Here is a 25,834-nt window from a genome sequence, read left to right as displayed (position 1 = left end):
AGCGAGAGGCCAGAGCTGTCCCGGGGCACAAGGGGAACCTACACAATACTAATCATATTGTTTTGTGTTGTAATGTTACAGCTGATCAGTGTACTCCCACCTCACGTCCAGCATTTAAAACACGCATCATTTTTAGATTTTGCCTATTAACTTTGAAGTATTGCAAGAGAGGGGCCTCTGAGTGGCGCAGTGGCAAAGCGCTCGCCCTATCATCTGGAGATCAAGAATTCGATTCTCGGGTGATGCTGTAACCTCCTCGCATCCGGAGACCTAGAGGGAGCTGATTGGCTCAGCTTTCTCAGAGGGGAGGGATGAGAGGTACTTAGTGCTGCCACATCAATCACAGCTCTACAGCCAATTAGGGCCGTCTGTGTTAGGTGCACGAGGGAGCAGTGTGTGAGGGGCCCTCCCGACTGAGTGGTAGTAGTAGCCTTAATGTGGGAGCCCCCTAGTGATGGGGAGGAATTGGATGCGACTAAATTAAGAAGAAAATCTGGGGAAAATAAAAAAAGAAGAAGTATGACGTATTGCCAGAGATTAATTTATGCAAAGATATGTAAAGTGTGTTCATTTTAAAAATCAACCATCATCATTTCGACTGCTGTGATGTAAACTCTGATTAAAAAGTGTTTGGTGACAATGTACATCTCTTCTTTGCAGAACCTGTTTCTGTTTTCTCTTTCTTTTTAACTCTGTGTCAAACGTAATTTTGTTTCCTCAAATATTATAATCCTCACCCTATTCACATGGCAAACTGATAGGTTTAAGTAGAAGAGTGTCCAAATTGTTATGTTTTAAAACGGATTAAAGAAGAAGAATTATTGCTTGTTGTGTCCGCCGCACCCTGATACACTTATCGGTTAATGTTCTAACTGGCAGAGACGGACAAACACACACGCTCGCATAATGTCTCTGTTTATTATCAGGAAAGAGGGGATATTTAAGCTTTTGGCTAGGTACCCTGTGTCCCGTACGTTCCTGTACATTAAAAGAACCATTCATTTCAAAATATATTAGCATTTTCTTGGTAAACAAAAGGGTTCTACCAGATACAAGCTGTTTAGACGTATATTCGACTGAGTATGGGTTATAGGAAGCAGTACCACATAAGGAGTCAGGAAGTGCAATGAGGGTGTTGTTTTATGGGCGTAGAAGCATGAGAAAGTTTGCGTCATACTATAAAACCTTAAAAAAAACTCTCGGAAATGTTTGTGAAATATTTTAATGTGATTAAATTTTATTTGTAATGGTCATTGTTGCAAAGCAACTTTACAGAATCAAAAGAAAACTCGTGCAAATATTCGCACATTAATTAAGTTTTTTTTGGAGGGGAATGAGGTTGTTGTCATATTATACAAAATAATATGAATAACTTCAATATAAACAATAAAAAATAAATAATATAAATAACTTTAGTTTAACTATATATAAATATAATAACAAATAAAATATTTTTTTTAATGATAAAACCTTCATTTAAACATTAAAATGTTTATTTATTGTGGTATATTTATTGTGATACATGTATGTGATATCTTTCCCATAAAAACAATAATATAGAAACACAGTAAAATAGAGAATAAACGTTATATTTATTTATAATTCTTGCTAACTTTGTTTAATTAGCCATTTCAGCGGTTGTAAGGTCACGTGACAAACATGGGCCCGCTCGTTCCAAAATAACACAAGCGGACCAATATGTATCACGTGACCTTACCTCATCCTGCAAGGTCACGTGGTACAAACGCGTCCTCACGCTGATTTGGAACGGAGGCGAAGCATGGTCACGTGACAAACACGGGTCTGCTTATGCTAATTTGGAATGAGCCATTAATTCGTCGCGGGTACGTAAATAGACTGACCCAAAATCTTTCTCCTTTCTTTTTTAACATTACTTTCCCTGTCGTGAACTGACATACAACACAATATTATTGTACCATGTCTCTGAGTTTACATGCCCAGCTATTTCCACGTTGTTGCTGCTCTAAATGTAGTTTTGTATCCCTGCGGATTGAGAATGGTACAGTCCAGGGTTAATAAAAAGAAACGGAAACGAGTCGCGTGGTCGTTTGGCAAAAGCGAAACCTTCATGCCACCGACGTAAAAACAAAATTAATGTGAAATAAAATAAAATGGGAGAATGTTTCAAAGATCCAACTAAGAGCTTTGTGTGCTCTTTCATCAACTGTAAAGCTTCGTTTTCCAAGTCATGGAAGCTGGAAGCACATTACTGCAAACACACTGGGCTGGTAAGAGAAGAGCATCTCTGTGCCATGTTGAACTCATTAAATGTCTAAAATTTTTAAATATTTTTTATTTTAGAGACCTTTCGCATGTGATAGCTGTGATAAAAGTTTTTGCACCCGCTACCAGCTGACCAGGCACAACCTGAGTCACAGTGGAGAGAAGCCATACCGGTGATGTCTCCTATAAACATCTTCCTCTATTATCATAATGATGATCACTTCTTTCTGATAAACTTGATTAACTTTTGTTTTTTCTCGAATGATCCACAGATGTTTAGTGGAAGGCTGTGTGGAGGGCTTTACCAGTACCGCAGGGTTAAAGAACCATGTTGAACGTGTACACCAGCATAAACAGAAGTACTATGTAGTGAGTATACAGTAGTGAGCAACACACACCATCGGTCATGTACAGCCCTAAAATGTCATGGGTGCTTCTTGTTGGTTTTAATTGCTCTTCCTGGGTTAGGAAAGAAAGCAAGCATTTGTGGCAATCAAAAATGCTTATGGCAGCTTCGCTTTACTTTGAAGTAGATTGATTTTATTGATTGTGTTGTGTAGTCAATAAATCTGGAAAATCCTGCAAATTTTAGTCACGTGATTAAACTCATCAGCTAATTAACAGCAGGACCTGAGCTGGTGTGTGTCTGAGCAACAAAAATGTCTGCTTAGTGATTATTTATTTATTTGTTTATTTAACATTGAAGGATTTCATTTAATTCTCTTTTAAGAAAGATGGTGTGTATATGGGACACCTATATGGGCCACCTATATCTGCAAAAATGGTAGAAAGTGCTGTCACTTTAGTTTTTGCTGGTGCCAAAGTCATTTAAATTAATGTAATACTCATTTCTTATACATGTTTAGAAAATGTAGTATGTACATTCTCATTAAAGTAAGAATGTATTTAATGTTTAATATTTAATTGTAGCTTTTTTTATGGGACCATATTTTTCATCCAAGAAGTTTTTTTTTGTATTTTTTTTAATGAAATAAATCTGCTTCATGAACATCAATCTTATAAAATGGGTTAAACACTAATCATAAAACAATGACTGATTTAATTACTATAAAAAAATGTCACCCCAAAGTATGTCGACTTATTTTGAAGTACTTAATTTGAATTTATTCCTAAATCAGAGGTCACTAGATGAAGAGCACTGGACAAATGCAAAATTCAGCAATTTTATGTGAAGCTTCTAAATTGGTCATTGATCTTACTCATTAATTATTATAATTAACACTGTGAAAAAATTGGACATAGAAACTGATTACATCTAAAATGATTTTTTAAATATATTTAAAAACCATGTGGTCCTACACATGGAAGCCATTTTGTAAATATTGGATTTTTCCCTGAATGGTAGTTGGTGTTGCTGTCATTGTTACCAGGGAGAGAAGTTACACAAGTTATTAAATGTGTAAAAATAAGGGTTAAATAAAAATGCATCACGCATTACTTGTTAATTTATACAGTAGTTTAAAAGCAAGTTATTGCTATTAAAGTTCTAGGTATGAAAGAAGGAATGATTTATGAAATTCTTATGACCCAAATTCCCCCTTTTCTGTAGAACGACCTCTAATTCAGAAAATTCAGTTAATTCTTTTTTTTTTTTTAAATGTTATTAATTGCTGTACAAATGGACGGTGTGAACCTGTGAAAAGTTTACAAAGTCATATGATTCTCAGTTAACTTTTATCTCGTCATGGTGTGGAACTTTCGCTTCCCACCTTGATTGTTTTTAATTTAATTACTGTGTAAAATTATTTCCTTGGAATGTAATCTTTTCTTCCTGTTTTATTTAGTGTGACCATGAAGGTTGTTTGAAAGAGTTCCGCAAACATAACCAGCTGAAGTCTCACAAATGTGAGCATGCAAACCAGTCACCTTTTGAGTAAGGACTGATCGCACCATCACACATTTTGTAATTTTATTGTTTAAATTGTCCACTGATTTTTATTTTTATTTTTTGGGGTGAAAAAAACAGATGCCAGTATGAGGGATGTGGGAAGAAGTATGCCACATCTAAAAAGCTGCAGAAACATGAGAGAGTGCATGATGGTAATCATAATTTAAAGCTATTGCTTGTACAGTATAGTGATGTTATTCTAACATCAGATCTTGTAGGTTACCCGTGCACTGAAGAGGACTGCGCCTTTCAGGGAAGGACGTGGACGGAGTATCAGTCACACAAGAGAACAGAGCACAGAGGTAACCTGTTCCGGATGAAGTTTCCTTGAGGTGTCCTGATCCTGTTTTTTAAGTCTCTACTTCTCTGTGCAGAGGCTCTGCAGTGTGACAGCTGCGTGAAGGTTTTCCATCAAGCCTGGTTTCTGAAGAAGCACAAACTCTTCTTTCACCTGGGCGAACGTCGCGAGTTTCAGTGCACCAAGGAGGGCTGTGAGAAAATCTACACCACGCGTTTCAACCTCCAGAATCACATCCTGTCCTTCCATGAGGGCAAGCGCTCCTTTATCTGTTCTCATGATGGTTGCGGGAAAGCGTTCGCTATGGAGGTGAGAAACTTCTCAAATGATGGAGGAGAGGTGACCTGATTCTTTAGGCTTTGTTTAAAAAAATAAAATAATTATATATTCCTTTGCTTTACAGGAAAGTCTGAAGCGCCATGCTGTAGTCCATGACACTCAGAAGAAAAAGTTGCAGGTGAACCTCAATGTGATGTTTTATGGCCATGGAACAAATGAAAGTGTTTTCTTTTACTTATAATGGAAGTCTAAGGACACTATATGTCGAGAATAAAACAACGGTTTATGAGCCACAATGTGCTGTTGTAGGATAATGTAGGACAAAGTCTACTATGAACGGCAAAGCTTTAAGGATTGATGTGCAGTATTCAATGAATCTTGAGTACAAATCTTCAAGAATTATTCGTCTCTGCTTAAGTCAATTCTTTGACATTTGTGTTAAAAGTAATTAATATAAAAGGAGCATGTACCTGATGGACTTTGCATTTCTCCTTAGAAGAAGACCAAACGAGGATGGAAGAAACGTAAAACAAAGATGAATGTTTCGAACGCCTCTGGACTCTCTGTACAGCTGCGAAATCTCTCTCTGAACAAGTCCACATCCCAGAACAAGCCATGAAAACAATGATTTCCTATTCAGCATAATTCCATTTAAAAGCACTCCTAAATAAACTCACTTCCCTGCATCTCTGGTTTTGTGTTGATTTTGCACATTCAATTTTGGATAATGAGAAATGAGAGACTGTTCTTAATTTGTATGATCAAGGTGATGGTGCTGATGTCTAATCTTTGGAGCAGATTAGTTTTGGAAGAAGGACCATCTTGTCTGAACTGGTTAATTTAAGTTCATTTGTTTTGGTGCACTTCATTTGATGGCTGCTGTCCACTGAAGCAGTTCTAACTATGAGGCGTTTAAGTCAAAATGGAACTTTTGATTGTGCAAAATAACAGAACACTCTTATAAAAGAGTAAAAACTGCCTTTATTTCTCTATATAATCTCCTGCTGCATGAAAGACTTTGCCTGTACACCTGCTAGGATTTATTCTTTAAAATAAGTTTGTTTTAGCCTAGGTTTTATTCTTTTACTTGGACTATATAATAGGGATGAGACTCTCCAGGGATCTCCTGATACGATATCACAACTGAGTTACCAATTTGATTTGTATTGTGATTCTGTAAGTATCACATGTATCCTAATTTGATATTAATATTTTTCAGATTTTGTTTGCTAATAAATGATTCATTCCTATCATTGTGTGAATAGTTTAGAAGGATTGTAGAGGAACTGCAACATTTTTCCACCTCAAATGCAAAAATGAAAAATGTTACTATCAATTATGTTCCCCTTTCATCTCATCTGTACAGTACATCTCTATCTCTTTTGCCTGTTGGTTACAATTTTGTGTAGCAAAGCCTAGGGCTGATAACCTCAGTAAGAACCAGGTCAAACATGACTCATGTAAGCTTACATAAATCAAGCCAACTCTTAAAGCTGTGACCACACGCCCACATCGCAAACATCGAGCTTTATCACACACACACACGTGTCTGTGGGAAAGATTTATTTATTAAACACCTGTACACATACACATATTCAAACATCCTCACTTGTATTCACACACTCACACAAGATAGAGATAACACCTAGATATAAAACCCCTGGCAGGGTAGAGTCATGAGAGGGCCTTAGGGCTGCTCTCCGGAGGGGCGGGGCCTCCCTCGTAGGCGTGGCAGGGTTCTCTAAGGCCAGGTTTGATTCAGCATCGAGTGACAAGTTTTTTTTTCGAGACTCACACTGACACTATGGCATCCGTGGCAGAGCAGAAGGGACACAGGAATGATAAAACGCTTGGATGCGAGGACGGTGAGACTACGCCAGGCTACCGGGCCAGGAGACGACGGTGAGCGCCACCCGACTGCGCTGCTCCTTCAGCATGGGCACGAGGGCAGAGTGACTCATACCTGCCGTGGGAAGTCCGTTCACAGCTACGATCATGTCGCCGCACCTGAGGACGAAAACGGGAAAGCAAGACGATCCAGCATTGAGCTACGAGTGTCGGAGAAAATGATGCACTCAAATCTGATGCTAATTAATAATCTAGGTTTTATTCAGAGAGTGAAAGGTTTGATTTGAAGCTCCTGTGAAAACGCGCAGCACTGTTTGATGACGCATGTCATAAGGGGTAGGGAAAGGGGTAGCTCAGTAGTTAGGGTACTGTGTTACGGATCAGAAGGTCTCAGGTTCAAACCCCCTGCACCACCAAGGTGCCACTGTTGGGCCCATGAACGAGGCAAGTAACCCTCAAATGATCAGATATGTAATAAAACAAAATAAACAAAAGAGTCAGCCTTATCTGTTTTCCAGGGTTTCCATGCACATTTAATGAATAATAAATGGAAAAAAACGTCAGAATGTGACACAGGAGCTCAGGTCATCATCTCTTTAAACAGTTTTCCTAAATGTTATAAATAGAAATTTAAATTTAAGAAAGCCCATGCATGTTAGAGACAGAATGTTAATCTTAGGTTTAAGCAGTAATTAACTTCATCGTTTATATGCTTAATCCTGTATTCAGGGTCAGGGGGAGGCTGGAGCCTATGCCAGGTGACTTAGGGCATGAGGTGGGGTACACCCCGGACAGGGTCCCTTTCATCTCAGGGCACACACGCTGATTACGGGCAAAATGGGAACGCCAATTAGCCTAATCTGCAGGACTATGGGGGGAACCCGGGGAACACGGAGGAAACCCACTAAGCACGGGGAGAAGATGCAAACTCCATGCACACAGATCCCAAGGTGGGAATCGAGCCTGGAGATGCAAAGTGATCGTACACACACCCAAAATTCGAACCCTTGACCTTGGAGGTGCGAGGCCACAGTGCTAACCCCAGTACCACCATGCCGCCCCAATTACATTACATTTTATTTATATAACGCTTTTAATAGCTGTCATTGTTTACAGAATTTAAAAAAGAAATATATATATATATATTTTTTTTAATTTGTAAATATTAATTGTAAAATTTGTTTATTATTTGTTAAAGTGACTTAAACATAAAATAAGGATAAAAGCAATGATATTAAATGTATTATTGACAATAAAAGTATAATTATTTGGTAATGTTAATGACGAGGAGGTGGTATGTTGAATGTCGGACTCACTTCAGGCGTCCGTCGTAATAGGCTGGAGTTCCTAACACTATGGTCTTGATGAAAAACGCCTGGTTGGTGTGGTTGTCCTCGTAACCTCCGACAATGCTGAAGCCCCAGCTCCCGGGGTGACTCCGGCGCAGGACGATCTCATGGCTGCTGTTCAAGTAGCTGAGAAGAACAAAAAAAACTATTAACGACTGTCACATCATGATGAGTTTAAAATACAGTATATCAATATAACCACTTTGACAATTTCCTTTAGCACAATAAACACTCCACACATGGGGGAAACGATGCCGAGCTCACGTCACCATCTACAGGATATGTTCTCCGCGTCCGGGCAGTGACGAGATAAAAGTTTGTTGACTTTTTGGAAGGCTCGTAGTGTCCCCTGGGCAATTTCGGGAAAGGAAAGTAATGAATCGGCAGAAAGAAGATGAAAAGCAGAGCTGGAAGTCAGGTCAACAGATGGTCAAAGAAGAGGAGACAGCTGCGGAGTGTGAGGAGTGTGGGACTGAAGGAAGATCAGATGGAGGTGATTTGGCACGACGACACGTGAAAGGATGGAGTCCGGACAGGTGCAGAGGAGACGGGTTGCGGAAGAGGGGCACAGTGAATGAGAGACGGAGGAGACTGAAGGCCCTCTGTGTCCCTGCCTCATAGGGAGAGATTGTGATTTTACAACATGGCACTTTCAGCCGCGCACACACACTCGCGCGGAATCCCTTGGCTTTAATCGCAAACGTGACTTGCTGCTCTCCGGTCCTCTTAATCGAAACAGCTCCGCTTCATTACCTCGTCTCGTCTCGTCTCGGTAATGTCCTTAGTCTCTGATCACACTTTGTTAAGGACACGCGGAATAAGGAGGTGAACCTAACACTCGTGGCTCTCTGCCACATCACTCTCCCCGGTGTCATTTTATTCGGATCGCTGCTCACCGAGGCCAGGTGGCTATTTTTAAAGCTTCCCAGCAGAACAATTGTTACCGGTCTGAAAATAGAAACGGTCGTGGAAAAGCACATCCTGTTAAAGAGCAGTCGCGGATTTGTGTCTTCGGTGCCCAGGGGACCAGACGGGCTAAAAGCAGCTCTATTCTATTCGATTTTATCCACCTTCCTCATTACCTTAACAGCTCCCGCATGATTTCACATCGCATCCCTTTTTGTTAAGCCGGCAGGAAGTGATGTCTCACCTGGGCAGCCCGAGCCACATGACCCAGGACGGTGACCAGCTGGCGTCGTAGTCGCTCTCGTGGTGAGGCAGAAGGCCCTCGTCCTGGCCCGGCTCGTCCACCGTGCTCACCTCCAGCGCCCGCAGCTGCACGGAACACGAGGCGGCGCTGGATTTCAGAGTGCCCACTGCGTCACTGTGGCTCAGCGATGTCAAGTCCTGACCGTTGATGCTCAGCAGGACGTCTCCTGAGCGCACAGAGTCAAGTGAAGGTTAATGAGCCGAGTTTAAAGACACGTACAGCGGAGACAGGGTTTCACCCGGGACGCAATGCCACCGTGACGTCAGTATTTAATCCTAGTCCTAGCGGGTATTCTATTACTATCTACAAGTAGTCAAAATTATTGGCACCCAGAATGTTTAAACGCTGGTGTGACTGACCCCGTTTGATTCGCCCGTCCCGCGACAGGCAGCCGTGCGGTTGGACGCTCGTGACGAAGATGGGCAGCTCGCCGCTTTTACTGCCCCGCCCCCCGGCCACGGTCATTCCCAGGGACTCATGCGGCTCCTTCTTCACAGTGATGTGTTTCTCCTTGCAGGTGACGCACTGAGAGAGGTCCTAAGGCAAAACATGCAAATCTTTCACAAAAAAGGATGATGCACTTGCTAAAGTACTAAACATGATCTCGGTTTTATAGAAAACAAGTTATGAGAAGTTAATCTGGCACATCCCCGGGTAGAAATATTCCCGGGGATGTGCCAGATTAATGTTACTCCTGCCATATCTGGAGTATCAGCACACCGCCAATCACATGATAGATCCATCCAATAGGAGTAACCACTGTAAATACTGAGGATAAGTAGAAGCAAAGCGAGAGCTGCTAGAAGTGTGAGAGAGAAAGAGAGAGAGAGAGAAAGAGAGCTGTAACTGTTTAATTTGCAATATGCTGCACACACACACACTCACCCTGCATGTGGAAGAGCGACTGAGCTGCAGGTTGGGTGTGGGGTTTGGCACGGCCGTGTGGTGCACCGGAGGCAGGAAGTGTTCATGGCACCAGCTATCGCGGACCGAGCTCGAGCCCGTGTGTACAGCCATGGTCTGCTTGCCAGGCCTGCTGATCAGCAGATTCACTCTCTCTCCACTGGCCTGCAGTGTTACAGTAACCACAACGACATCATCAGCGTCTAAGGCTCTTTAATGCTTTAAACTTTAAAGCCAAACCACACACGCGTTGGCTGCTACCAAGAGTAAACTCACTGACTTCCCTCAGGGTATTTACACATCACAGGAACATTCCAGGATTTTTTTAAATGCAGATTTGTAATCATCCTGACAGCTACGGAACGGGGACACGCTTTTTCTCCCCAACACAAATGGCACATAAGCCAATGTGGCAGGATTGAGAGTTGCGAAGGTGTTTTGAACTATTATTAAAACTTAAATCTGAAATCTTATACCCCTCCTTAAACAAGATTTCATAAGTCTTAGGGGCCTTCACCGTGTGACTTTTAACTCAGCTTAACTCAGCTTTAACTCAGCTGTATGTGCATTTTTCTATCCAATCAGAATGCAGGGATTGGAAACGTCTACGGTATCAGGAATTTCCCAGGGGCTCAGGGGTAGACCGGTGGTTTTGAACTTTTGATCAGAAGTTCCCAGGTTCAAACCCCACTACCACCAAGTTGCCACTGTTTGGCCCCTGAGCAGGGCCCTTAACTCTCTTCAACTGCTTAAATGTATAATAAGATTTAAATGTATATAATACATACAGAATCAGCCCCCCCCCCCCCATATATAATATAATATAATAATATAATATTAATAATATTATCACATTAATATTATAATATATATTAATATATAATGTACGGAAATAAATTTAGTAATAAAATATTTACGCTTTTAAATATTTAAGTTTTTTCTTCACCTGAAGTGTATATATATATATTTTGGCTGTCTATATATTTTATATATGCGTACGTGTGTGTGTGTGTGTAAAAGCGTAAGATGATTGATTCACCATGATAAAACACATCTAAAAGCTAAAGAAGGCTGGGTTAGCCATAAGCGATTAGCTGCTACTTGCTAGCCTAGCCTTTATTACTGTAGCTTTTTTGAACTGGCACCAGAGACTGGCTGAGCTGGTCAGAACTGCTCGGAGGTGAGCACTGGGCTGGGGAGGGGCTATTGGTATATGAGGTCACAAAAGGGGGAAAATCTGATTTGTTGAAGCCCCATCATTTTTTTGGGACATAAGACAAACAGCATTTCCTCATGTTTTTTTGTGCGTGTTCAAACAAACTGGAAATCCACCTCAGTGTCTAGAAAGTGAATTTTGGATTAGACGTGCCCTTTAAGTGATACTCTCTGGAGGCTCGTTTCTGCATCTCACGTACAAGTATTTGTAATTTAGTGATTGTGAAAGCCACTGTGATTTTTCAAGCTTGTTTGTTTAAAATGAGACGTCACACTGTGTCGAGTCAGCACTTTCAGAGCAGTGGTGGTTATGAGTTCAGCCAAGAAGCGGACGCTATTTTTAAAACTTTGGCATCACCTTGATTGATTCCAACCTGCTGTAGAAAAGGATGATTACAGAAGAAATCTACGAAGGCTATTTTGGGGATTAATGTGTATTTCAGAGAGGCATTTACGAGTAATCTAAACTGGTAGGAGAAGGTGATGTGTGACTTTAAAGCATTATATTATATATGATTTGGTGTTATTCATATCTATCTGTCTGTTGTGGCGTTCTGTTTTGTCCTGGGTGATCGCAGTCCAGATACACACCTCTCCACTGAATATTTAGAAAGAAAATTCCTTAGCGGCGTTTATGTCTCGACAGCGCTCGTGTATTATACTCGGAATCCCTGTGATGTAGGATTCCTCATACTGAGTGCTCTCTGGAGCTTTCTTAATCCTTTCAAAATCTCTCCCTCTCTCTCTCTCTTTTTCTACCTGTATGATCTGTGCGGCCTGCTCAGGTGTGCCATGCCTCAGGTCATGCTCGTTCACTGCCAGCACTCTGTCGTTGCTGTGCAGACGTCCGTCCTTGGCGGCCAAACCCCCCTCCAGCAGTTCCAGCACGAACACGCCGGGCTCGTCTGTACGCCGCACCAACTTGATTCCCAGCTGTTCGGTAGAGTCCCGCTTGTGCAGGGTGATGCGGAGGCTGCCAGGGCTGCCCTCTGGCACCGCCGTGGCAGGAACGGCGGGCATGGGGGGCGGCCGGGCGCTGCAGCGGCGCTCTCTGAGCACGGTCAGTTGTAGGGTGGCACACGGCCGAGCTAGCGTGGAACGGGCGAAGTTATGCGGCGTGTTACTGATGTCTACGTTGTTTACCTGGAGGGAGAGACAGTAATAGCTGATTTGTAACAATATTGACTGAATATGAATTAACGATCAAAACTGTCGCTCTTTCAGATGCACTTGTGGTCAGTCATGTTTAGAGCCCTCGCCAGTTTGCAGTTAAAACCCACCATGCACAGGGAGAACATGCAAACTCCAGACCCAAAGGTGGGCATCGAACCATCGATCTTCGAGCACTGCGCTTACTATTCGAGCACTTACTATACTATTGTGATGCTATATACGAGGGTGAGTCAAAAATTACCCGCACTCTGACTGTAAAATGTGTTTAAATTCACTTTTAGAAAAGACAAATACGTAATTTTGCGATATAATCTTCTTGCTTTCCAATACACTTTGTTTATCTGTCAACAAGCTTTTGTACTTCCTTAATATTTTTTTTAGGCTAAGCTGCGAGCCACGAATGCATCGATGTCTTTACTTCTTTATCAGATGTCTGTCTTTGTCCTGGTGGGGCTGCTTTCAGTGGAACAAACGTGCGGATGTGCAACGTCATGTAAGATCACGACGCCCTCGGATAGCAGTCCTCTGCGTTTAATCCAGTGTTTAGCTTCATCCCTTATACGCGTAAGACTGTAACGAGCACTGTTGATTGTTGAACCTTTTTCCTGATAACGTTCCAATACTTCTGGCCCTCGAGAATCCCAGGAAACTGTAAGCATTAATGAATTTTCCAACGACTTTTGAACTTTTTCTCGGTCGGCGATTGGGGATGTTTCTGTTCCGTACTCTGCCGTTTACTCTCAGGCTCGCCGTGATGAATCCGTGTCTCGTCACCAGGAATGATTCTCTTTAGAAAACTTTCACCTTCTTTGTTTTTTTCAAAAATAGATATCCAAACGCTTCAGTTAATGCTCTTCTGTGAGTTGTTTCGGCACCAGGTACACCCTCAGACCACAAAAAACCCCACAAATCACTGCTCGCTGCTCTTCTTTTATGCAAATCCCAAGTGGAGAATCCTTTTTTTTTTGCTGATCAGACAAAACGTTTGACATAACTGGAGTGCGGATCATTTTTGACTCACCCTCGCAAATGTGATTGTACGTTTCAAGAAACATTTGCAACATTACGGCCTGCCGCTTTAATCCGGTTTGAGATGTTAACCTAGCTTTCCTTACTTGTAGTATTTGGTCACCCGCCAGCAGCCTTCCATCCCGGGCAATGACACCGTCACGGTACACCTCCTGGATTACAATGTTTATAAGGGGTGTCTCGTTGCCTCCAACTATACTTATCCCCAGCTCCACGTAGGGGTTTGAGCGATGAATCTCAATGGTGGTGATCTCGCCTTCAGGCAAAGACGGCAGCTTTACACAACCTGGCAGGAGGAACCGGTACATTCATCACTGACTCTGGTGTAAAGATAAGTGCATTCGTTCATTCATCCTCATTAAGCGCTTTATCCTGGTCAGGGTCGCAGTGGATCCGGAGCCTGTGCTGGGAACACCGGGCTCGAGGTTGGACATGAGATGCCGGTTTATTGCATAGCACCACGAACAGCAACCCTAGGAGTATTTTAGCATTGCCAATTTAGGGGTATTTTTAATGATGTCATAATAATGAAAACAGTTACAGTTATAGTCTGTGATTAATCACAATTTTAAAATACTTTAAATAGATTTACTTGTAATATAAACGTTCGATGTTGGAATAAAGAAATGCATGACATACTGGCTGGAGGAAACAGATTATGCAGGTTTATAAAATCTCAAATGTTAACATTTAACAAATATTTAATATAAATCTCTCGAATGGGACCGGCACTGCATGCAGGGACTGGGTAGTATGGGGTGTGGCAACCCACTGACGGCGGGGCTCGAACCCAGATCCTCAGATCGGACAATCAACAACCTAGAGCCCTACCGCCTGAGCCACCACTCTCACATGTTACAGATAATGTATTCTTGTAAAAACACTACACACAACTTTAGTTTTATCCAAAATTCCTATTATAAGATTTTATCATAAAAAAATGTATTTATTTATTTTGAAGCACATCTGCTGATGTTTCCTCAGACATCCTATTATCCGAGTTAAACACGCCACTATCGCACACAGCCGGGTAACCGCGCTGGGATTACGGAAAGCCATAAAGGTCAACCTTGGTCATATGCGTTAAAAAAATTGACAGCCATTGTATATTTTAACCAGTGATGCAGCATGGAAAATAAAATAAACAGCGAATTCCGACATACCTTCTTCTGCTGATAAGGGCAGAGACTCAACAAAGTCCCATCCTGATGAGGCGGAGCTGCCGGTTCGGAGGAGGTGGATGCAGGGGTTACTAAGGGGTCGCTTTACACGTGGAAGGACACGCTCCAAACCTTGAACACCTGAAGAAACACGTCTCAGGGGAATTAATTTCTCATACTTCTCAGTACTTTGTCTTTGTATTGAGTCAGTGCATTAGTGTAAAATTTCCATAAGAGCCATAATTTAAAGTTAATCACGAACAGTCATCTTGTCATGTTCTGTCCAACACTGGTATTCATTTTCACCCTTACAATCGTCTAAACCAAGGTTTTCTTTTTACTTGTAGAATAACGATCATAAACTGCTTCAGTCCGGAGTTATCTCCTGAACATAATCCAACAACAAAAACATTAATTACATTAATAAAAACATGTATATAAAAATAACCTTCTAGCTGAACTTTCCACTACGACAACACATTACACACTATGTACTGGTTTTTGAGGTTTGAACTAAAACCGTTTAATTTTATAATAACTAATACCCACTAGCATTCAGTAATAAATGTAAGTGGTGTTCGAGTCAAACCGGGACTTGTGAGGACATTTTTGGCGAATGATGGTATAAAAGCGACTGACATTTACAGAAAGCTTCAAGCACAGTGCGGTGATGAGACTCTTAGCCGCAGTAAGACATTTAAACGGTGTGAACATCTTAAAGAAGGCTGTACGTCCCTGAATGATAAGGTGACTTGGAACCTACTGCAGACGTTCCTGTGAACATTCAGTGAGTGAAACGGCTGATCCGTAAAAATCCATGGGTAACATGTCAGCAACTTGCAGTAGAGACACATCTGTGTTTGGGAACTGTACACACAATTATTCACCAACATCACTTGCAGGGTAAAAGGAAATCGGCTGGGAGTCCCCTGTACAGTCCTGACCTCGCTCCAAGCCATTTCCACATATTTGTGTCATTAAAGGAGTTCCTGGGAGGCCGATGTCATGAGAGGCATGATCAGTCCGATCATGGCTCTGGCGTACTAAGGAAACGTTTTACTTTAATAACTGTGTTCGGTTATTCTGTACAATAAAAAGTCCTGGTTTGATTTGAACACCCTCCGTATAATAACTTCCACATCATTGAGCTGTAACTTCCATCAGCCAGTACGTTTTCTTTAGAGCTACTTTGAACAGAAGAATTTCTCTACAGCTGTTTGTTATAACTTTATGAACTGATTGACCCTCCGATGGAAACCGACACAAAGCACTTGGGGGAAAAGTGCAGATCAGGCGCCAACACCTCGTTTTAAAAAGGGCTGTAATGTGACTCACTGTCCTCCTCTGTACTCTCCTCGAAGGCAGGGTTGTCCACGCCTCGCTCCTCCGTCCTCCCGGGTGCGGTGCTGCTGCCGCTGCTGCAGGCGTTTGGGCCAGCAGGGGGCGGCGACGTGCTCTCCCTCAGCTCAGTCTGTGGGGATTTTGAGGTGTCATTCACCATGGTTTTCTCCTCACATCCCTTAACCTGGGTGCTCTCCAGGACCGCTCTCTGACCCTGTGTCCCAGGACACCTGGGCCGCACACACACACACACACACACACACACATACACACACAAAGATTAAAAAGGTGATATTAATGGCAGGAATCAATGTTTACCATTATCTCTAAAACTGAGGATAATAATGGCATAACATTTCATTTACAAACAATCCAGTCTTGTCATCAATTAATTAATCAACTCAAGCTAAAAAGTCAAGAGCATTTGCATACTGGAAAATGATCGGCTCTTATAGCTTATGATTATCCTGTGTAGGGTCACAGGGGGTCCCTGGAACTTAGGGCACAAGGTAGGGTACTTTTTGCTTGTGTGTGTGTGAGAGCGAGAGAAAGATTTGAGATTTTAAATTATTTTTCAATTACTGGCTCAAAACCGTAACCAATGTTTTCCCCCCAATACTCCAAAATGATAACCAGAGATTAAAAATACTTAAATAGATTGTTAACATTTATCCAAAGAAATCTGATACAATTATAAGCAATTAGCTTTTCTCTTCAGAGCTCCTTATATGAAGATAAAAAAAAGGTCTTTAAAAATTCCATGCAGGTGTTTTTTTCTCCGCTCATTAATCAGAGCTCATTATGGACAATCCCCAGTGAGCGCCGGTGTCTGGCTGAGACGAGTGCCATGGCTTCAGTAAGAGGGAACAGAACAGAGGTTAGAGAAAGTTCATAAAAACGTAACTGAAAATCGAAGTATCTGGATATTTATGGCACAAATTTAAATGGCCATTTTTATATTTTATATTTTTTGTTTGGTAAAGGATGTTAGGTTTTACTTAAAAAGAGCGTCTCCTTAAATATTTGATTCTGACATTTTTAAACATTGTAGTCAATCCAAACCTACATTATGGTAATAATAATATACTACATACATACTGTACGCCTAAAACACACTTACTGTAATTTGAGCTAAAACGTCTAAAACGTTAGCCTGTTAAAACAAAATTGATGTTTACTACTGATACCAACATTTAAACATGCAAACAAAAAATATATAATTATATTATTAGAATTGATAATTAAGCTTTCATCATGAAAAACTTTAAAAAGACAAAAACAGCAAGTGATTAAAGGACATTAACTATTTATTCATCAGCAATCAGGCAAAAACGCATCATTTACAAACACATTATAATTAAAGTAAATTTGCAAAATATATTATATAAAATTCGAGCAGGACTTCTGATTGTCTTTGATCGTCTCAAACCCAAAACTGAAAACTAGACTCGATCTCAATCATCTGTCCTCAAAGCATCTTTCCTGAATACAGGCTGTCTGAAATCTAAACTCCACATGCTCAGCCGCAGAAGTTTGGCACAATCCGCCGACAGCACTTGCCAACCCTAATCCAAGCCAAACCTGAGCACATTCAAGGCACGGCGCTCATTTCACACTGTATAGCAACTGTTAATCCTAAAAACCCTAAGTGCCAATCTCACAACCTAAAGCAAAAACGCATGGCCCGGACTACAACCCAAAAACTCACCACAGGTCCCGGTTTCCTTTGGCAGTTTTGCAAAAGTAGTAGCTGAAAAGCTCTCTGGAGTTGAAGTTTCCCAGCATGGCCACGGAGGACGCGGACGCACAGTCGGCCAACACATTCCTCAAGGGCTCTGCTAATCTCCTGTCACATGACTAAGGGGCAAATAATCCTCTGATGAGATGGCAGATCAGGCCCGGCTTGGCTCCGGTTCAAGAGTGAGTATTCGCATTGATACCTGTCCACCACTACTTGTGCAGATCAGTGAAGCCGAGGTTCAGACGGCAAAGTTAAGGGATCCTCCAGGATTTATTCCATGCATTATTCTCTATCTACTATGTGTATGTTTTTACTGTCAATCACAGTAAAAACTAAATCTCTTCATGATCCCATGACCATTGCGTTTATATGTGTTCCTTCTACAAAGTTGAAACATACAATCGTCTTTGTCTGCTGTAGCATTACAATCTGTCCTGAACGACTAACTGACATTATCCCTGTGCACAAACTGAGCTCCGTAAAGACATGGTGAGTTAAGTTTGGAGTGGAAGAACTTGAGCGTCCTGGACAGAGTCCTGACCTCAACCCCAATGAACACCTTAGACACCCACCCGTGCCTTTTGCTATGCTAGCTGATAATGATACGCTGCGTCGTATGCTGGAGTTACGCATTCAAATTTTGAGCTCATGTCAAAATTCAGCAGTCTGGGGTCTGAGCAAGACCTATGTCTGGAAGCGGGACATATAGGAATTTAATCGAATGATCAGTGGCGGCTTTTGCTCTTTTTTTGGGGGGTGCAAACAAAATTTAATCGAAACTTTTAATAATCGCCTGTGAATAGCCATAAGAAGGGCTGGAAAAGCACCGAGTGTTTGCTCGGCCGCGATCACTTGACTGCTGCTTAATTAGAAGATCAGGTCGATCCGGTCCAAGCTCTTTAACTTTTTTCTTTTCTCGTCCGATTGCCTTGCGAAGGGGTATTTTAGCAAAAAAAATTACAGTATTTTTCTCTCATATTTAGCTGTCGATCACTATTCAATACATTAACTAACAATCTGCTGACCGATAATAAGACTTGTTGAGAATTGTTCAATCGCATGAGCCTGAATACTAAAAAAAATTTACGTGCCTACAGACACTCGTTTGTCTGGCGCGCCGCATACACCCACACAAATGAACGTAATACAGTTTAGATTTTTTTTTACTGTAAATAAATTATATTAAGAAATACAGCAAAATAGTTACTAAATAAATTTATTTCACTATTAAAATAAATAATTATTAAGTTAAATAATTAGATGTTAAAGTAGCATTCTTCTCTGCCTTACTTTAAGGAGGCGGCGCCCCAGTGCCCGTTATTGACCGGCCGAAATATTCATCGTCAGATCATTGAAAATTTTCCCTGAAATAATGAACTATAAACTATAAACTATAAAATGAGTAAATGTTTTTTTTTCTGGCTAACACAGAGCATTTACCCACCTTCTCATTAGGTTCTTTAAAGGTTCTGTTACCATGTTATATAACTACTGTTCTTTAAACATTCAAAAACATTTTTAGCTAACCAAAAAAGAATATTATGGGAACCAAAACTGAAAAACATTCTCAGAAAAAAAAGACTAAAAGCTCTAGATAACGTTATGGAAGCAAAATTTGGAAAACATTCTGATTACAGAGGTAAGTTTTGACTTGACAAGACTTTCACAGACTTGAAATACATTCTTACTAGAAAGGCTAAATAATAGGGATAGGAATCACCAGTCACCAGCCGATGGTGGTACCTACAGCACTGTAGGTGCGGTTCGATTGATACTGCGATTCTGTAAGAATCATGATTTTCAAAATATACCGATTTAATATGAATTTTTTCTGATTACTTTTACAATTTTAAGATCTTGAACCTTATTTATACCATTGCTTTATTCAATAGTAATGTAGCCTTATAAAATGAGTTTTCTTACTCTTACGTGCGCGAGCTCACAGACGCCCCTGATTGGCTGTAGAGCCGTAATTAATGTGGGAGCGCAAGTACCTCTCATCCCTCCCCTCTGTGAGAGCTCGGCCAATCAGCTCTCTCTAGACCTCCAGCTGTGAGAGGAAAACAGCATCACCCCGGGATCGAACCAGCGATCTCTGGATGATAGGGCAAGCACTTTACCACTGCATCACTCGGAGGCAACTATTATAAACATAGGAACACAATGGAAACGTGATTCATAACTGAATCAATTATTCGATGCTGTAGCCTCTCGCAGCCGGGGGCCCAGACAGAGCTGATTGGCTGAGCGATCTCTGCAGGGTGGGATAGGAAGAACTTAGCTCTCACATCACTCATGGCTTTACAGCTAATCATGGGTGACTGTGAGCTCATGCAAGTGGAAGGAGCGGATAGCGTATGTTTAAATCTGAGATGTGTTATCTGTGACAAGGTGTCCAGTGATGAGATGGAAAGAATGCCAGTGTATTCCTTCTAGATGATGTAAGTGAAAGTGTGTGTGTGTGCGTATATGCTCCTCTGAGTGTGCTAGATCAAACACAGCATCTGGAGTGTTCACTCTGGTGTATGCACTTCTGTATGCACCGAATGACATCTGTAGCTCTTAGAAGAGGAGAAAAAACAACACAGCTCTTCGGAGAATTACACAAATAGCTTGGTGGTGTTGCGTAATACTTGTGAATTTTTTACATCCACTTTTCCGCTTCTGTGTATAATTTATATCAGTTGCGAAGCTGCTCGGAGTTACGGGGTTATAAAGTGTGTCCATGTTCCAGGGACACGGAGTGAGCGAGTGTGTGTAGGTGTGTTAGCAACATTTTTATTTGCTTGAGGTTTTTTTTGTTTTCTGAATGTTACAGTGTTAAACGTGATCTATCGGTCGATTTTATAGGTATTTTGATAAATAGATGATGATTTGATAGGACTTCTATCAAGAAAATTCAACACCTTCAAAGCCAATGCAGTCTAAAGCCAATGGTAATTGTTATTGTGTCTTTTTTTATTGTTCTGAATCTTTTCTAGGGAATTTATTTACAAATGTTGATGTTCCTCACAAATCTGTCTTGTTTTTGTTGTCACTGTGGCTTTACGTTACGATCTAAGGCATTATAAAACATGCTGGCTGTGTACTAGCTACCTTATTAGCGTGAGTGATTAGCTAGCAACAGAAGCAACACACTTTCACCATGTAGAAAGCACAAATCCATGTGAAATAACATTTTGATTTAACTGTTTAATACTGTTAAATATAATTTTAGTATACTGTATAATGCACTAGCGTAATTACATGTTGTTGATGAGGAAAGAGTTTGTAGAATTAGTTAAAGGGTTAAAGCTAACGATTAGCTGATTAGCTACTGGTACATGACTGCTTATAACTTCCCGTCTACTCAACATTTTGATTTAATGTATGCCGCAAAGATACAGTTTTTATAGTGTACGTCCCATAAATTTTGGAGAAAGCCACAATAAGTCACACTTCCCTATGTTTGTATTGCGGATTTTGCCGGCTTGTAGGTGCATTATGGTCATTTCTGGGTCTTCTGCATACTCTGTGTATATAAAGTAAACTATGACGTTGATATAGCTACAGTATGCCCACCTCAAGGAAAAAAGCACTACATTCATTAAAAAAAACAAAAACAAAAAACGCCAGATGCTTTGATGTAATCTGGCACATAACTGCTCATAACTTCGCTTATACTCAACAATTTGATTTCATTTATGGTGCAGGTTTAACTTTAGGCAAAGTTTCATTAAATTCTGTTCAGCCAGGATTGCATGATGCTGTGACAAAATCTGGCAGGACAGACATACAGATATACAGACGGAATTCTTTCTGTAATGTAGGAAACGTAAAGAGATCATTGAAAGACCAACGTACAGACAAAACGTTTTTTTCATTTATGCAGATTTTCAGAACATTGCAGGAATGGTTTGTCAACTACTTTACCAAATGGCCTAATAAAGATCTGTTGTATGAGAAATCTCTATGATGTAGGTCAGTGTGTGTGTGTGTGTGTGTGTGTGTGTGTGTGTTTACCTGTGTTTGAGATGTGCCTCCAGGTCACAGCGTGGCATGCTGAGGGAGCAGACGGGCGTAAGCGGGCACGTGACGGACAGTTTATCCAGCAGCTTGTGTACTAGGATGCTGGAGCGTCGGCAGCCCTGCAGTTGAAGCCTGGCACGATCCAGCGGGCAGAAGTCGCGCTCCTGCAGGAAGCTGCGCAGGCAGCGAGCACAGAACGTGTGGCCACATGGCGTGTCCAAAGGCTGCACCAGGGGCTGCAGGCAGATGTGACACACCAGGTCATCATCCACCTCCAGCCTGTAGTTGTATAGATGGTTCTCCCAGGAGCGGTGGATCTGCCCACACTCCGGACACAGCGCGTCCAGGAGAGCCTCGCTAACCATGCTGGCGTCCACACCGTCTCCCAGGCTGCCCATCTCGTCACTTGACGCAGTCAACTTACTGATCACGGAATTATCCACTCCATGGGCTTTAGAGACAGACACAAAGGGAGATAAATGTGCAGCAGTTAGAAGGTGATGAGCTCGAATTACAGGAATGCCACAAGTAAGAGCCATTCCTATGACCCTAAACATGATCTTTTATTCATAGACTGGAAAGAAATCCACCAGTTATCTAATATAGTGTATCTACATCAGTGGTTCTCAACCCTAGTTGGAGATGGAGGACCCTCTGTCCTGCACGTTTCAGTGTTTTTCCTGCACTCATCATATCCACTCCGATTCAGAAAAGGCTGTTAATTAGCTGACTAGTTAAATCACGTGTACCGGGAGATAAGAAAACACTAAAACATGCGGTCCTCCAGGACCAGGGATCTACCTTTAGCCCAGATTGATCTAAAAGACTCTATGCACTGTACAGTGTGTATATTCCAATCCACTGGAATCCAGTCCACTTTTTTTGTTGTCAGTGATACTAGTTTCAACTAACTTGAATAAATGAGCACTGCACATTTCTACAGGTCAAAAAGATGTGTGTGAATGTACACTACAAGTCAAAGTTTGGACACACCTTCTAATTCCATGGTCTTCCCTGATTATTATTTCTTTCTATACTGTACTGTCATAACGGCTCTAATCTGAGGTGCTGTTTGTTAACTGGTGATTTCTGAGGCTGGTAACTCTAAATAAACTTCTCCTCTGCACCATATGCAATTACATACAGCTAAATAAATTAATATAAATGCATGTAAATCCAGACATAATGTGTCTTCGTATTTCATGCAGTATGTTAAGACAAAACAGTACAGACTTTTTTTTTTATTAAGTCCTACCATTCTCTTAACAGCAATACACCGAGCTTGGACTGAGCAAAGTTTGACATAATTCGATAAATACACTTACTCACTCACTCATCTTCTTTACCGCTTTATCCTGCATTCAGGGTCGCGGGGACCTGGAGCCTATCCCAGGAGGCTTAGGGCAGGAGCCAGGGTACACCCTGGACAGGGTGCCAACCCATCACACACACAAAACGGGCAATTTGGGAACGCCAAATAGCCTAACCTGCATATCTTTGGACTGTGGGAGGAAACCGGATTACCAGGAGGAAACTCACCAAACACAAAGAGAACATGCAAACTCCATGCACACAGAGACGGGAATCGAACCCAGACCCTGGAGGTGCAAGCCGACAGTGCTAACCACTATACCATGGTGCAGCCTCGATAAATACAAAAATTCATTAAATTATGGTTTACATAATTTCTATTATAATCCATAATATTGTGATCTTACATTTAAATTTACAGCTGAGATAATAACTGAGTGCCTTTATATTGCCCTAAAACGATTCCTTTTGTTAGATCATGTGCATCCGAAACAAAGAAACATCCATCTGGAGCATCACAGATTGTACAGGATGATCGCAAAACAACAACAACAACAACAACATTTTACTGATTACCTTGAATGGGGGGCATTTCCACAACATCAATACTGCGAAACAGAATAACGACTACGATATCATTTAAGCAACAATAGCTTATACTGTCCAAACCTTTTAGCAGCGTGCAGCTAGACAACTGTACCTCCATTCCTCCTTTCTGTGTATCCATGGCAACCAGCATCCGTGGCCACCATCGTGGTTATTTAAAAAAAAAAAAGAAAAGAAAAAGAAAGAAAGAAAGAGGCAGAGAACGAAAGAAAAACACAGGCAGAGTGTCTGCTGTGTCTTTATCTCTGTGACTGCCCGTCTCTGTCTCTTTATCTTGCAGCTGCATATGCATAATTCATGAGGATACAAGGCTCTTCTGTTCCCATAACAAAGCCTTGTCATCATCTCATCACAGACGAACACACATACACACGTGTCCAAGGTATTCCACGTACACTTGAAGGCATGTAATGCTCCGTGCTGTTGTAAGTAAAGGCATGTGTTGTAAAAGTAGTAGTAGTAGTAAAGCATGTACAGTATAATATAGAAAGCGCTATGTGAAATGTTATTGGGTCTAATCGTACAGTACAGTACAGTAGCACTGCTTAAAATGTTTTCTTAATGAGGGTATTAAGCTGCCTGATGGTCTGAGTGCTGACTGGACCTTCTTCCTGATTGGATCCACTGTGTGTGTGTGTGTGTGTGTGTAACTGTGTGTAATGAGCTATTCCTACACTGGCACATTATATCACATACAATGTGATACAATGTACCATTGTAGGAACATTATATATATAAACTGTGTATATATATACTGTATATATACTGTGTGTATATATATATATATATATATATATATATATATATATATATATTCTGTTTTATTATTGAATTATTATTAGTTTTTCTTTTTTTTCCTGTAGTGTGTATATATATATATATACACTCCAGGAAAAACTTATAATAATTCAATAATAAATGTATTATAACATAAAAAGTTGCATTATGTTATTTATTGATAAATTTGATAACATTATGGTAATTATATGGTAATATTATTAATATTATAAGAATATACATCATACTATTTTTCTTTTCATGAAGCGTCTGTACATTTATTTTGCCTGACTCTGTGTATACATATGGACTAATGCTTTCTAGCTTTGGATGTATTGTTGTCCATTATGTGAATCCAGGGTACACACTGTACACTGTATTCATACACACTGGTGATTTATACGCCACCACACAAGCAATATCATGCGATCGAAATGCATCTTTGCTATAAAACTATATGTAAGTAAAGAAAAATGCCAACTTGTGCACAAGACATGAACTAGAAAGTCACAGACTGGTAGGGTTTGAAGGCTGAAAAGCGAAACATTTTAACTTTCTGCAATGGTTGTACCCTTTTGTTTGCCATCAACACACACACACACACACACACACACTCTTTCTTTCTTTTTTCTATCTCTCATATGTCATGCTGGGTCTGTGGATAATAGATACACATATTCCATCCTATTTCCATTGCCTGATGATGGTGTTGGTGATGTCAGTTGGTCTGATCATGGGCATCATCATGAAGGAACCACCATCCCAGAAATATAGAAATTGCATGTATTATTTATTTATTTTTGCATTTGCCAAGTCAGGATATAAATAATGGCACCTAGCATGCTTTAAACCTAGACCTTTATAAAAGGAGGTGATCATTTTAAACCATTTTCTTTCTCTAATTTAATGCGAACTGGGGTATTTGGATATCTGACAGCCGGATCTCTCATCATTTCATTTTATTTATGACCACATCCTGCACGTAGACGCTGACGTCTTATTTAACAGCCTCGATCTTAAACGTTTTGCTGGAAATAACATGCAGTATATTATACTACCTTATCGTGCGCTTCCTCCGAGCGATAAATTCCTGTCCCGATAGGGGACGATCTTTAGGATTTCGGTCACATCCGCCGCATCCGCTACAGTCGCGACAGGTCTCTCTCTCTCTCTCTCTCTCTGCTCTCCGCGGCACCTCCGCTCCTCCTGCGTAGCCACGCCCCTTATCAATAGCGCTGCGCTGTGATTGGACAGCTGACTCTTCGTTCCCCCCGCCCCCCCCTTCACGCTAGCTTCAAAGGCTGTTCAGGTTTGCCGGGATTGTCCTCACTGCTGCCTGACTAAAACATGACGGCTGTTTAAGAGATTCTTAAAGGATTATTCAAGGCACAGTATATTTAACAATTTAAAGTGCATTTAATAAATACGTATTT

The 25,834-nt window shown here is 41.0% G+C and overlaps 2 protein-coding genes across 3 annotated transcripts; one reads left to right on the top strand and one right to left on the bottom strand.

Moving 5' to 3' along the window:
* The first annotated feature begins 2,058 nt into the window (after positions 1–2,058).
* Positions 2,059–5,416, top strand: gtf3ab (general transcription factor IIIA, b). 2 transcript variants are annotated; one of them, XM_053488069.1, is made up of 9 exons: positions 2,059–2,249; positions 2,323–2,417; positions 2,517–2,613; positions 4,050–4,138; positions 4,232–4,305; positions 4,372–4,455; positions 4,528–4,760; positions 4,855–4,908; positions 5,230–5,416. In XM_053488069.1, exons 1-9 carry the CDS (start codon positions 2,133–2,135, stop codon positions 5,347–5,349), a joined length of 963 nt encoding a protein of 320 aa, XP_053344044.1. In that variant the 5' UTR covers positions 2,059–2,132; the 3' UTR covers positions 5,350–5,416. The 2 variants fall into 2 exon arrangements, with proteins under 2 accessions (XP_053344044.1, XP_053344043.1); XM_053488068.1 differs by having other exon boundaries at positions 2,060–2,249; positions 5,227–5,416.
* An 884-nt stretch (positions 5,417–6,300) lies between these two features.
* Positions 6,301–25,599, bottom strand: lnx2a (ligand of numb-protein X 2a). Its single transcript, XM_053487432.1, has 11 exons — positions 25,460–25,599; positions 21,702–22,158; positions 15,953–16,188; positions 14,621–14,758; positions 13,544–13,743; positions 12,015–12,398; positions 10,023–10,205; positions 9,497–9,674; positions 9,078–9,303; positions 7,895–8,053; positions 6,301–6,737 (listed from the first exon to the last, which is right to left on the bottom strand). Exons 2-11 carry the CDS (start codon positions 22,103–22,105, stop codon positions 6,602–6,604), a joined length of 2,244 nt encoding a protein of 747 aa, XP_053343407.1. The 5' UTR covers positions 22,106–22,158; positions 25,460–25,599; the 3' UTR covers positions 6,301–6,601.
* Positions 25,600–25,834: the final 235 nt, after the last annotated feature.

Source organism: Clarias gariepinus, chromosome 26 (assembly GCF_024256425.1).
Source record: "Clarias gariepinus isolate MV-2021 ecotype Netherlands chromosome 26, CGAR_prim_01v2, whole genome shotgun sequence".
NCBI lineage: Eukaryota > Metazoa > Chordata > Actinopteri > Siluriformes > Clariidae > Clarias > Clarias gariepinus.
This window is presented reverse-complemented; position numbering and strand designations above follow the sequence as displayed.